Source organism: Rhinolophus sinicus, chromosome 2 (assembly GCF_057876585.1).
Source record: "Rhinolophus sinicus isolate RSI-liver-muscle chromosome 2, RSI-T2T, whole genome shotgun sequence".
Classification (NCBI taxonomy): Eukaryota; Metazoa; Chordata; class Mammalia; order Chiroptera; family Rhinolophidae; genus Rhinolophus; species Rhinolophus sinicus.
Genome location: NC_142502.1, coordinates 140,332,751 through 140,346,773, shown reverse-complemented (window position 1 = coordinate 140,346,773; position 14,023 = coordinate 140,332,751). Strand labels below are relative to the sequence as shown.

Sequence of the window (14,023 nt, the reverse complement as noted above, 5' to 3'; positions counted from 1 at the left end):
TTATCAGATCATAAAAAGAACAGGCCTAAGCATCTGCTTGGTAGGTTTCTTAAGATTAGGTTTATGACACAACTACCTGTAATGTATCTTTCATCAGTTTGCGTGCTCTAAAATTCAGGAACTAGAGGACTGTACTATGGGCAGCATCATCACTGCTCTATACTCCATAATGAACAATACACTGGAATGTTTTTCTCTGGAATTCCATGTCTACTCTTGTATTCAAAAAATTTTCCCCCCTTATGTTCAAAATAAGCAACCACATCATTACCTCCTGTTTTACTTCTGCTGTAGTACACTTGGAATGTAGATGTACTTGGAAAGTCAGAATATATCAAAGTTACTATGAATTTTGAAAATTCTAGTTAATATTTCAAAATCAGTGTTAACCAGGAACAGTTCAGGTAAGACAAAATTAGAGCTAGTATTCTATTTTCTAAGTTTAGAACATCCGAGAAAAGCATTTTTGATTATTACAAAAGTTTATTGAACCAAAATGTTCAACATAAAAACCTACTAGATCCAATTTCTATATTGTAGTAAAACAGCAGCTATGGCGATGGGACATGGGGAAACAATTTCTCTGGTGAACAAAGCCATTCTTTATACTCGTTCCAAGGCTTCTAACATGATGATACTATTTCCTCGAATTACCTAAAAAAAGTAAATTTGAAAAGAACAAATTTATTTAACAGACATAGTAATCATGATTGAAGAATTTTCACATCATTAATAGTTTTTCATTATTAAATGTCAGTTTGTGAGGCTTTTTTTTAAAGATGTCAAGTCCTTCTTGAATCCTTTGGCAAATCTGTTGCTGTATGAACTAAAAACCTAATCTACCCTCTATTAGAACAAAGACTTCATAATTTGTAAAAAGAAATCTAAGTGTATCTGAAAACTATTTTTTATAAGAAACAGGCTGCTAATGATTTCTCTATAGTTTTATTCATTTTCCACAGAAGCTCAAGGAGAATGTACTGAAAAAGGTCCCTTTACATGAAACTTGGGGGGGGAGGGTTGGGATGGGGAGTCATATATCTAAAGACTATAAGCTGTTTTTCTGACTCTGATCATGGATTTGCTTTTCAAAATGCAGTAATGGAAATACATTTGAAATAAGCAATAATACAAATCTTGAAATGAGTGATTAAAAAAAAAAGTTACACCTATCTACTGCTCAAACTTAAAAAAAAATTGGCAAGAAAATCAAGGCTAACAATTAGGAACTCTTACTACTTCTTAGAGGTCTTTATGCTCTGTTATTTGCTAAAGCTAAATTGTCCTTTTTTTCTTTTTCCCCCCTTTTCGGCCTCCCCCCAGCTCTGGTTCAAGCCATTGTTTCTCAGTCTAGTTGGCGACCTTGGTGTTAGGAGCATGGCGCTCCAACCATCTGAGCCACCAGGCCGGCCCCCTATGTTGTCCTTTTTGAGTCACCTTTCCCAAGAAACTTGGACTTGCCACTTACTGAGTATATTGTCCTGTGCTGGGTAAAGAGAGATTCAAAGTCTGGGTCTTGTTGACAAACATCAAAAACTTCTTTAGTAGTCATACTATTATGGCCTAATGAATGCAGAAATGTCTGCTCCTATAATTAAGAACTCAGTATTTGTTTTCTTCTAATGTGAATGGCTGTTATCATGACCATCCCTCTGCAACTTTTACCTTGACTACTGTTGTGTGGGAGACCCTACTTGCTGCGCCATTTGTCATGTGGGAGACCCGGCTCGCTGAGCCATTTGTCACGCAAGGCGGCCTGCGGGGTCTCAGCTCCCGCTCCCCACATAACGTAGGATATGGCTAGGCCAAAAAGGAACACCCAAAGAACCATAGGTAGGGGAGTCATACCACTATAGGCTCACTGGCGGCTGGAGCCACATGACCTGCAACCTGCCATCCACTTCTCTGCCTGCCAACCAATCGACTAATTCTCAACTTGACTCTCCAACCAGTGCAGCCGGGGCAGTTATATCAGTGGCTAATTGGCTAACTGGTTACAGCTGATGGTCAATTAGTCACAGCTGACCGCCATCTACTACCCGAGCCAGCACCTTTCCACGTGAGACCGAGAGCCTGGAAACTGCTCTCTGGGACTCTGTCCCCACACTACTAATCAGAAATCTAGGTTAATTATGTATACAATTAAAAATAAAAAGTGTGATCTGTGGACTGACAGATCTACATCAAATGGGCACTTGATAGAAATGCAAAATCTCAGGTTCTGCCCCACACCTATAGAATTAGGATCTGCATTTTTACAAGATCATCTGAGAATTCATAAGTATGTTCTTAATTTTCACTACCCATTAAAATCCCTCAAGATCTTTTAACAAGAAAAAGCACCACTAGAGATAATTTCAATTGCTTTGGGGTAGAATCTAGGAAGTTGTTTTTGCAAAACTCTTCAGGTGATTATAAATGCTCTAGGCTAGTAGTTGATCTTTGCCTTATATTAGAATCACCCGGGGAACTTAAAAACCTCTATGCTACATCCCAGACTAATTTGAGGATGCAACTAAGATGGAGAACTAGCGCTCTAACAAAGAGTGACTATGGGCCTGTATTACATAATAAAGCTCAAAAATGATTTCCAACAGCTATTTCAAGCCAAAGGACCTGAGAGAGTTCTATGTAAGATTCAGATCTAACCTATAGGTAACTGGGATATTACCACAGTTAAATGATTGCCAAAGGTTAAACTCAAAGGGAGATAGAATTCTAATCTTGCTTATAATTTGCCTAACTTCAGTTTAATCCAAGACTTTGATAGAAGGGAAGTTAATGCTTATTCCAAATGAAAAACTAACTCTCTAATTAAGAGAAATCTTACATCTTTACTTACCACCATTCCAATATTGTTCTGTTGCCCACTAGTTGCCATCTCCACACATTCATCTATGACAAGATTCATAAAGGGATCAAATCCCCGTAATATTCCTTGGACATGTCTGCCACCATTTAATTTCACTATAAAAAGGGAAAAAGAAGTTTTAATAAAACTGGCCATTAACTATCAAGCATTCATTAAAAATCAGGTGGGTAAAATCCAGGCATATGAGACGTATAATCTACTCTCCATATTATATGCCAAGCGCAGGCTAAACATTTTACACTTACTTCCACATTTAAACTTACAAGAATCCAATAAAGTAGAATTATCCTAGCTTTTTTATGAGGGAATTGAAGTACAGAGTTTTTAAGTAACTGATTCAAGGTTATACAGCCACTGTGTGGCAGAGCTGGGATTCAAACTGAAGGGTGCTTACCACTAAAGCCACAGTCTTAACCCCTATATACATAAAAGTAATATATGGGCTAGATTTTTAGTCCTTATAAGTCCTTTGCTTAAAGGAAAAAGGTTGATAAAATTTCAAGTATCACAAAATAGGAAAATCCTGTTAATTTTGTGACAGTGAGAGAGGGTTTATATGAAATGAAAAGTCTGAAGTACTGTGAAATTTATTAAACACCAGAAATTAGGTAAATAAGACTGTCTATACAGGGTTCTGATAAACCTGCTTAATGAATGAGAATTAGGGACTCTGTGTGAATTTTTGTAAAGTTGCTCCAAACAGTATACGCTGCCAAGACACACGTAAAAAGCAACTGAGTAATTAAAAAGAAACAAGAATAAAACTTACACGATAACTTCTTGTCCATAAATCTGAAAAAGCAAAAGGGATAAAGATTTTATAACCGATTTTAAAAATTTAAGCATAAATAAGCACAAAAGTAGGTATACAATCAATTATATAATAATTTGCTAGTCAATATAATCGGCTAAAATTTACACAATAGGAATAATGAAATCTAAAATAGTAAAAATCTTGTACTGCTATAAAGGATGAGGGAATAATGGCCCACCTCACAGTTAGTACTTATACAAAGCAATGTATTTTGGGGAGGGGCAAGATAACTAATAAAAAAGAATGGGTTTATATTAATGTACATTAAACTGAGTCATCATACTGATGTGAATTATAAAAACATTCTTGTTGTTCAATACTGACCTAATTTTCAATGGTTGGATTTTATAGCCATAACAGAAAAACAAAAATTTGATTATATTTTGGTTATTTCCAAAAACAAAGTTGTGAAGAAACCAAAACGGTTACAGTCAAACCATATTCAATCCAATTGCTATTTTATTTTATATTTGAGACAATAAGTAGTATTTTAATATTAAGCATTATTCTTCAACACATTAAGTTTATTTTAGCAAAATAAATGCATATTTGAAGCTTTAAACAATTTGAATTAAACAAGAAAATCTGATCTCAGCAGGGTAGTATGAAAATACTAGGCTGTGTAGTCAAACCAGTTTTCACCTCTTCCAGTTATAGGCTAGCAAATAGGAAATTTCATTCAATTTTAATGTATTGGGTAGTATGGGAGAATGCAAAGATAAGTAAGACACAGGGCCTGACAGAACGTGTGACAAAGTACATTAACAAATAAAAATATATAGTATGATGTATAAAATGATGTATTTTAATACAATATATTATATAAAGCATAGCAAATATAACAAACATGAGCTTATTTAATCCTTATGACAACTTTGTAAGATATATGAGTATTACCATAATTTTATAGATGGCAAAGTGAGACTCAGAAAAGTTAAGTAAATTATCCCAAGTCACACAGCAGGTGAGAAAGTTTGAGCAAACACAAATGGATCCATTGGCTGGAGAACAAGACATTCAAATATTAGTGTGTGTACAATTTGGTACATGGATTTCAGATGGAGAAGTTTGAATGCTGGATTAAGAAGTCTGGACTTTATTATGCAGACAGCAACAAGTTATTAAAGCACTCAGTCATTGGCCAGACTACCATGGAAGCAATTTTTAAGTGGTGGGAGGGAGAATTTGGTTAGGCCAGGGTATATCAACCTCAACATACTGACATTTGGGGCCAAATAATTTTTTGTTGTTGAGAGATGTCCCGTGCATTGTAGAAGGCTTTAGCAGCATCCCTGGCCTCTACCCACTAGATGCTGGTAGAACCAGACTCCCTCTCCCCCCTCCCCCCCAGTTAAGAACCACTGAGTGATGCTAAACCAGGAGGAGGGTATAAAAGTAAAAGAAGATGGTATTAATTTGAAAGTCATTTTGGTGGCAGATGTAACAGAATTTCTTAAAATCCATGAAATCTAGAGATGAGAAGAGAAAGGTGTTAAAATAAAATTAGTTTCATCTGCTGAAATTCTCAAATATGTTATGAATAAAAAATGAAATCTAAGATTACAAGTAGAGAATGGTCCTTTATTAGACAATAATTATCATTCCACCAGTTCCTGAGGAATCCAGAGAATACTTACAAGATTTTACGGGCTCACCAATAAAAAAATAAGCATTTTCTTTTAGATAAGCATTTTCATGACAATAATTTCTATTTTTCTTAATGTTAAGCTGATGATTTAATAATTAAGTCTTTAACAGATCAAACTAAAATATACATGGACTTTTTGCACAAGAGATGACTTTGATACAAATGTGTACTTAAATGCAAAATTATTAAATATGAACTTTTCCTTAAAATCTGACTTCTTTATAGGGCTGGTAAGAAATTATCTGTAGGCAAGGCTGACCAGATGGTTGCCTCACAAATTGATTCCCGGACATTTTGCATCTTTTGTGCTAGCCAACTACTGCACGCAAAATTCCAGCATTACATGGTATAAACAAGATAGAGAAGTCCGTACTGAGACATGGAACATATTGGGTCCTATCTAAAGTAGAAATATCCTACTTCGAGTTGATTTTACTGGGTGCAGGGAAAAAACAACAACCTAGCCTTCTTTGATTATAAAAAAATGAATATTGTCACATATCTGTGTTAACTGAGCAAGATACCACATGACATTCAAGTTTAACTTAAGTACAAGAAAGCAAGAAAAAGGAATGGGATTTCTAAGTTAAAGTTCAAAGAAACAGCTACAAACACACTCTTAAGGTTAAGGTGGCTTTCGATTCCTCATATACTATCAAATACTTCCATTTCACCCTTAGTACCTTATAGAATTACCCTCCAGTCACCGGATCTAGAACAAGACGCTATTTAAGATGGTCAACAAAGGATGGCATTCGAGATCTAGAAATGAGAGCGTGGGGGAGACGTGGGGCTGGGAGCTCCGGCCAAGGCAAGTCGGCAGAATTGGGGCGCCTTCGAGGCCTTCAGTAACCATGCCAACCAAGTAGCAAGGCAACGTCTGCGCCGGCTTCAAGCTCGGCAGCGCGGGACCCTGGCTAGGCTCTCCCGGGCCTCCGACCGGAATACGCACGCCTGGCACTGTCGGAAAATGGAGGGGAACCTAGGGGAGCTGAGAACTCGACGCACACAAAGAAGCTGCCAATTGCGTGCAGCCCTCGCACATACTTACTTTTTCAACTCGGGAGGATGAGCTTTGCTCATGGTGCCTACTCAGCGAGCTCAAAAGAAGCCTCCAAACGGAATTCGCGGCCTTCCTCGCGCTCCCGCGGCAAACCCAGGGTTTCGCGTCTGACGCCACTGACACCGTTAACCAATGGGTTGTCGGCCCCTTTCACATTTCAACTCGCGATACTTAGGGGAAGCCTGGAAGTGTCCATCAGCCCCAAGCTTCCGGTTGCGTCGCCAGCGATTGGCCTGGACGGAGGGTGGGCGCTCGAGGCGTCCTTCTTAATTCCGTTTCCTTGTCTGTAAAGTTGAGATAAATCCCTCGAGTCTATCTTCTGGGCGACGCCGGTCCATCCTTAATGTTAGTGGAGCGCATCGTTTACCTTCATATATACCAAATGAAAATAAGCTCTGGATGAGTGGGCCCCCGATATTTCTTTGGAATGTATTCCCACAGCATGTTATGCTAAGCCTAGGGTTCATTAACATCTCAATTAGTGACCTCTGCACCGGGCCTGTTTCCACGAATTTGAATCTAGAGCCCCGAAGTGTATTCCTGACGGATGGTCTTGCAATTCCTGTAACACTGCCTCGAGAACCCCACCTAATGTACTCTGACCCCATACACAAAACGTGAAGTACAGCACAAAAACGATCTCTAATACGAGGTATGGATTTTCAAGTCAAGAGCCTAAGTGTAAAAAGTGGTCCCTGACTTGTTCTCAGTTAATTTCCCCAAAATAGAAGCATCCACATTTATGAATCCATTACAATACAGATTATAGAAGACTTGGGCCAAAATAGAAAAGCTTTGATGATTCTAAGTAAGGGGTGGTTCTCCAAAATTTAGTTCATTGCTAATGTTCAGGAATGGCTCTATTTACATACCAATGATAGTAAAGACTTAGTTGAACTCATGTATTTTGTACTCTCTTGGTACTCAAAATTCCAGATATTGTGTATTCTCTCAAGGGGTCATAACTGATCTTTTCCACCTCTTGCTGCTAGTGTTTAGTTGAAGCTAGAAACCTGACCTAGATACTGAATTCTTTGCAGCCTTATGGACAGTTCTCTATCTTTTTACATGAACGGACTTCAATAATGCCCTAGCCAGCCCTTAAAGGTTTTCCCATTTATAATACAATGAACAGATCTTGCATCCAAACCATATAAATTTCACTCTTCTGAACCTCTTACGAAACTTATTTCACACATTACAAAGAAAAGCATCCTTAGAAATTTATATATACACTACCCAGATATAAGGAAAGAAACACAGTCATAGAGGAAAAAAATTAAAACTTATTTATTTTTAAAAACCAGACCACTAGGAAAATATATCCCAGTCCTGAAACAGCAGACAGGCTATATCATCATTTCAAGTAATAAGCTGGTAAAAAGACAAGGTCCTTATCAAAACAGTAAGGTGCCAGAGCTGGAGCAGGAACACTGCATGTTGCAAAGGCCCCAGGCAAAACCGGTATTTGGTAATGGGGGGCTGCCCCTCTTTTGCTCTAAAGGAGCCACAGCTCACCCGAGTTGCTTAGTTTTTCTTCTTTGACCTTCCTGTTGCCAAGGGATTGTCTCAGTAGGGCTATATTATTTCAGGGGGCTAAGTAAGCAACACTGGATATAGGTTTCATTCCTGAAAACCAAGTTTTTCCAAATCCCGTACTTCATAACTCTATTAAGCAGCCAACAGTTCCTTTCACTGTTCATTCCTGAGTACTGATATATAGCACAATCAAAATCCTTTCTCTTCAAGGGAGTGTCACTGCAAGATGGTCCTGTCACTCTGCTGCAGACAGCCTCAGGGCCCATCATGGCAGCCAGTGAGAGGGAAGGTCTGCTTCCCATACCCAGTGTGACATCACCGCTCATGTTTTAGGAGAGCTCCAGGCTGAAAGATGTAATGTGTGAGAATTTTAAGAAATGCACATTCACATCTGATGGCCAGAAATGGATATCGAAAGGAACCTTTCAAAGTTCTTATCTAAACTACCTCTCTCAGCTCCACATCTTAAATCAACTTCATGCTGTTGTAAGACAAAACCAAGCAAAACAAAAGACCCAGAAACCTTTTTTTCCCTAGTGACCTCACTGACTTTGCTTTACAGCTTATGGAAAATGGTGTGGTGATGCTTCTGGTTAAAAGGAGGTTGGCAACAGAAACACCTCTCCTCACACTCCAGCAGATCATTGGCAGATTAGAGAAACCTGTCACCCTGTTGGTACCTGGTACCTGAGGTTTGCCACAAAAAATTTAGACTCTCAAAAACTCTCTGACTCAAATTTTAGCACCAATTTTTCCATGTCATTATCTAGGATTAAAACATAAAGGAACCAGTCAGTGTCCAGAGGCAAGTGACATATGCCTTAAACTTGCTGTCATCCTTAATTTCTTCACTCATAAACTTTGCTTAAAAGACCAATTCTCATTCTTCTTTTTAAATAGATTCCTGCCCTCAGCCCTGATGGCCAATGACAAAGATTTCTATTTCTGAATGGATGAGAGAGACTCCTTCATCTTCCTGGTCATGGTTGGAATGAGGTTCATGTGGTCATCTACACACTTGGTCACACAACTCTCCAGCTGCTGCTTCACCTGAAGCTCTTTACTCCCAGCATCTATTGAATCTTTGGCTTTGTCGTTGCAATGCATGGTGCATCTGGCCAGGCGGTCCTGTGGCAAGAAGGAAGAGGGTAGAGAAGGCTGAGAGGCTGGCCTTCATTTACCAAGTGTTTATCATATTCCAGGCCCAGGGTTACATACAGTAAGTCCTCACTTAATGTCAACAGATTCTTGGAACTGTGGCGAAACAACATGTAAGGAAACCAAATTTACCATAGGCTAATTGATATAAAAAAGAACAGTTAAGTTCCTATGATAACTCACCAATGATATAACAAAATGATGTTATTCGAGAACCTGCTGTGTGTTGGCCTGACATGTATTATCTTATTAATTAAAGGGACATTATAGTGTAATTAACCAAGATTATCCTGATTGAAACAGAGGGTAGCACCAGGCCCAGGCAAAGCATTACTAGAAAGCAGGTGAATGACAATAGATTGTATAGGAGCCGCTTCCAGGAAGTAATTTGAAACCAGTTACTCAATTACAGAAAGACTTACAAACACCTTGATTCTTTAATGTCTGTCCTTACTACAGAAAAACACTCAATACACCACCTACTTACTGAGTATCTACTATGTGCCAGGTACTCTTCTTAATGTTGGGGAATACAGCAACGAGTAAAGCATAAAATTTTTGCCCTCATTGAACTTATATTCCAGTGAGGAGAGAGAGACCAACAAAATAAATAAATGAGATGTTGAGGAAACAGTTAGAAATATGAATTTGGAGACAGGTGTGAAGTTGGTCTAGAGATATGAATGTAGGAGTTGTCAGCATATAGATGATATTTATAGCTATGAGACTAGAGAACTAGATAGAAAAGAGAAAAGGTCCAAGGACAGCCCTGGGCACTCCAATGTTCAGAGGTTAGAGTGGGGAAAAGCCAGTAAGAGAGTCCATGAAAGGATGGCAGGGAGAAAAGGTGGAAAACCAGGAGAGTGTGGTGTCCTGGTGATCAACTGAATAAAGTGTTTCAAGGAGGAAGAGAGTGACCCACTGTGTCAGTGATGCAGACAGGTTAAGTAAGATGAAGAATGAGAAATGACCACTGGATTTAGCCCCATGGAGGGGAATGGCAATAACAGTTCTGGCACAGTGGAAGAGTAAGTCTGATTGGAGAGGACTGAAAAGTGAATGGAAAAAGAAAGGTTATACAATTCAAGAATCAAAATTCCAAAGACCCTATTTATAAAATTAGGTGTCAAAATAAACAAAAGAAACCCTTGGTAGTTCCATGATCTTGGAGATGTTGTTATTTTATAGTCAGTAATTTAAAAGAATTTTATATAGCAGAATGTAAAAATATTATCACATTAATTTTTCCATTGTGAACAGAATCCTATGCTCTGAAAATTTGGTTCAGAAGTGGGCCCTACTTCCCCAAGTTCCAGACAAGTATATTTAGAGGAAGGGAGTAGAATGAAGTTGTGGCTACCCTTTACTCCAGAGGGATTGGGGGAGGGGGGAGGTGCTGTTAGTGACCTTAGAGGGGCTTAGGAGGCAGGCATAATAATGTTTCATACAAATGACTGCTCTTTAGAGATATGCCCTCTGGGTGTAGTAAATAGGGGCAGTGCTGGATGGGGTAAGTCCACAAAATAATGGTAGGATCTTGCTCTAATCTGTACCTTTTTAAGATTAGCCAATCCCACCTTTCTGATGATTCTGCTATGAGTTACTATGTTTTAGAAAGCTTTGTACTATACAGTATATATATTTGGTGTCTATGACAAAAAAAAAAAAGCATAAGCTCTTGGTCATGAACTCCAGCACTCAGAACTGTGTCCAAAATTTCAAACCCTGTATAGGTTGGTTGATCATAGCATTGTCACAATGTTAAGAACCAAGGCACTAAAGCCAAGAGTTTTGTAATAAATGTTTGTCATCTTCTGCAAAAGGGCAACATCAAGGACTAGAGTCCTCTGTCTGGGATATTCCTCACCTGGAACTTCTCCAACTCGCTGGTCACCAGGGCCTGGGCTTGAGCCAGAGGTGCGTGGCAGCGCTCAATGCACTGGTGTACCTGCTGCATGGTGGCCTGGCTGTCCTCACAGCAGCCGGCGCTGCACCGGAACATGAGGCCCTGGGGCGGGAGGGCAGGGAGAGGTTAGGTAGGAAAGCCCCCGGGGACAGAGATGACCACGGAGTGCAACAGAGGTTAGGAGGAGCGTCTATATTTGCACCTCTCCTTAGAAGAGACATCAGGACCTTAAGACCACGAATGGGAAAATTATCCTCAGTGCCTCGCAGTGTTTCATGGCCTTCTTGCTGCTAGCTCAGTGGCACCTGTTGCCTCGAAGGCCGGGTGGACGGGGAAGCTGGCGGTGGGTCAGATGAAGCCAAATTCTGAAAACCAGGAGCCTATATCACAGGGTTTCAGAGGTCAGCAACCTAGTAATCTATATTCCACCAGGGGGCAACCCATTCATTAATCAATGACTTAAGGGACACTACAAGGGTAACCCACAATCTCGTTAGGGAGGCAGGACACAAAATATTTAGGGGATCAAAGCAGAACAGCATATAAACCAGCGCTGTGTGGAGCGAATAACCGGGCAAGACCTGGCCATTGAGGAGGCGGAGCGCTTTCGCCTTTCCGGTCTTTCACCTTGGCCATGCTCTTTCTGGGCCTCGGGCTGCTCACCTGCGGAAGGGGCCGCACAAGAAGGGGAAGTGGGGGAGGCCAATGCCTCACACCAGGGACTTCCTAACAGTGGTCCGGGGATCCCCCCTACGCCCCTCGGGCTGGCCTGGGTGGAAAACGGCCTTGCGCATGGCGAGGGCGCACAGATTTCATCCGCTCAGCCGAAGCTCCAGATTTTCTGTCTCGGGGCAAGGCCTGCTTCCGAGGTGGCCGCAGCAACCCCAGGGACGTCCGGTTCGGGGATCTGCGGGAAGGGGGACAGCGGCGCGGGACATAGCACGGTGGCTGTGGGAAGGGGCAGCGAATTCCCCCCGGATGGTCCCCGCACCGCTACCTGCATCTTCCGGATGTTCTCTCTCTCTAGACTCTTCACCATGGAGTCCACCGCCTCCTGCACCCGGAGCTGTTGCAGCTCCGCCATAGCGACCCCGGACGCGCGTGGGCCAACATGGACTCCGCGCACCGGCCCGCCCCCTCGTCGCAGCTTCCCGGGGCAACGCGGCGGCTCTTTCCCCGGCCCACGCCGCCGCCTGGCGTCCGAGAGAAGCAACTGCACGCCGGCGGCCGCCTCCCGCCTCCCGCCTCCCGCCTCCGGCTCGCTCCAGCCCCCACCCTCCCCGTCCCCGCCCCTCCCTTGGCCGCTGTGTGCACCTTGCCAGCGCCGCCTCGGGCCTCGGACGGCTGCTTCACCTGATCTCCGCACGGTTTCGGTGCGCGCACTGCGACTGCCTTCCTGCCTGCCTTCCGTTCTTCCCTCCCTTCCTTCAAATTCTTAACACATAGTATTTAATACGTGTAATTAACATACAGAAAAGTGCCCAGATCTTAGGTGTACAGCTTGATGAATTTTAACAAACCCTCCCTTCCCCAGTTTCTGCCCTTTCTCCCCCTATTCCGTCACTTCTGACCCCAGGCCATCACTGATCTGCTTTCTGTCATTACAGATTACATTTTCCCTTTCTCGATTTCTATCTATCTATCTATCTATCTATCTATCTATCTATCTGTCTGTCTGTCTGTCTGTCTGTCTGTCTGTCTGTCTGTCTATCTATCATCTATCTATAATATATAATTATATATATATATATATATATATATATATATATATATATATAATCATTCAGTATGTGTACTCTTTTTGTGTCTGACTTTTTCACCTAGCATAAGACTTTTTCATATCCAGCTGTATCTTTGATTCCTGTCTGTTGCAGAATGGTAGTCCATTGCGTGGATGTACCACAATTTGTTTTTCCATTTCCCTGTTGATAGTTGGGTCTTTTCCAGTTATTAGCTATTATGAATAAAACAGTGACTATGAACGTCCTTGAGTAAGTCATAGATTTCCATTACTCTTGGGTAAATATCTCAAAGTGGAATTGTTGGATTGTTGGTAGATGTATGCTTATACATTTATTTCTAATAAAAAATTATTAGCCCCAAAGGCAATGCAAAGGCTACAGATATTTAATGGAGGATGGAACATTTATGTGCCAGCAACAGTGAGCTGTTTCTGTGTTCCAGGAATAGTTATATCTGGAATGCCCCATCTTCCACCCCAATTTCACTATCCTGTGCATTGATTTATTAAAGACTTATTGGGTGTCTACGATACACGGAGCACTATGCTAAGGGTGATAGTTTTCTTCTGAATGTTTACATGGAGTTTCTAAGTTTTGTCTAATAATTATGTCTCCCTTGGTTATGTAAAAATTCTCTCCAGTCAGAACATTCTATCACAATTGATGAGCAAGAGAGTGAGGATGGATTAGCTCATGTAATAGTGCAGCTCACTCAACAACAACACTTTAAAATCATTATTATTTATACTATCAGGTGCTTTCACCACAAAGCCTTAAGGTCATGTCGCTGCCCAGATATACTAGTTGGAGTAGCATGGGCAGCACGAGAAAAGCTCAGACACAGGTCAGGGAGCCGGCTGTGTGGATTTCGGATTTCATTCTGACAGGTTGGTCCATCTGTAATCACAGCTCTGCCAGATTGCCTTAATGACAGCCCCGCCTCACCTGGCTTCCTGAGCAGACGCATTCCTTCCCACTTGGGTCACAGAATGCTATTCTGATTCTCCAGGGTGTGGGTCCATCCTAGCTTATTGCCTGCTTGCCAAGGACTTGCCCTGAGTCACTATCTTTGGGACCGATAATCTGATTGCTACAATGGGATTTTTTCCCCCCCTCCCCCGTCTTGCCTCTTTCAACTTGAAGAAAACACCCTCCTACTCCCTTCTCCTGCTGTCTTCCCCATGTAAATCACTCTAAGATTTAACAGAATTATCTTTCCTCTGTAACTTTGGGAAAGCAGATTGGGGCACCCTGGAGCTTTGACTTCTGTTCTGATGGGAT

At 41.2% G+C, this 14,023-nt stretch overlaps 2 protein-coding genes across 6 annotated transcripts; both read right to left on the bottom strand.

Moving 5' to 3' along the window:
• Positions 1-463: 463 nt before the first annotated feature.
• On the bottom strand, positions 464-6,545 carry SNRPG (small nuclear ribonucleoprotein polypeptide G). The gene is made up of 4 exons (XM_019718668.3): positions 6,386-6,545; positions 3,642-3,664; positions 2,843-2,967; positions 464-654 (listed from the first exon to the last, which is right to left on the bottom strand). Exons 1-4 carry the CDS (start codon positions 6,415-6,417, stop codon positions 604-606), a joined length of 231 nt encoding a protein of 76 aa, XP_019574227.1. The 5' UTR covers positions 6,418-6,545; the 3' UTR covers positions 464-603.
• A 1,118-nt stretch (positions 6,546-7,663) lies between these two features.
• TIMCC (TIM double twin CX3C motif chaperone) lies at positions 7,664-12,190 on the bottom strand. 5 transcript variants are annotated; one of them, XM_088796104.1, is made up of 5 exons: positions 11,998-12,143; positions 11,664-11,907; positions 11,203-11,380; positions 10,962-11,102; positions 7,664-9,064 (listed from the first exon to the last, which is right to left on the bottom strand). In XM_088796104.1, the coding sequence occupies exons 4-5, from the start codon at positions 11,094-11,096 to the stop codon at positions 8,876-8,878; spliced, it is 324 nt and encodes a 107-aa protein (XP_088652230.1). In that variant the 5' UTR covers positions 11,097-11,102; positions 11,203-11,380; positions 11,664-11,907; positions 11,998-12,143; the 3' UTR covers positions 7,664-8,875. The 5 variants fall into 5 exon arrangements, with proteins under 5 accessions (XP_088652230.1, XP_088652231.1, XP_088652229.1 ...); XM_088796105.1 differs by having other exon boundaries at positions 11,582-11,907; positions 11,998-12,132; XM_088796103.1 differs by having other exon boundaries at positions 11,203-11,907; positions 11,998-12,135.
• Positions 12,191-14,023: the final 1,833 nt, after the last annotated feature.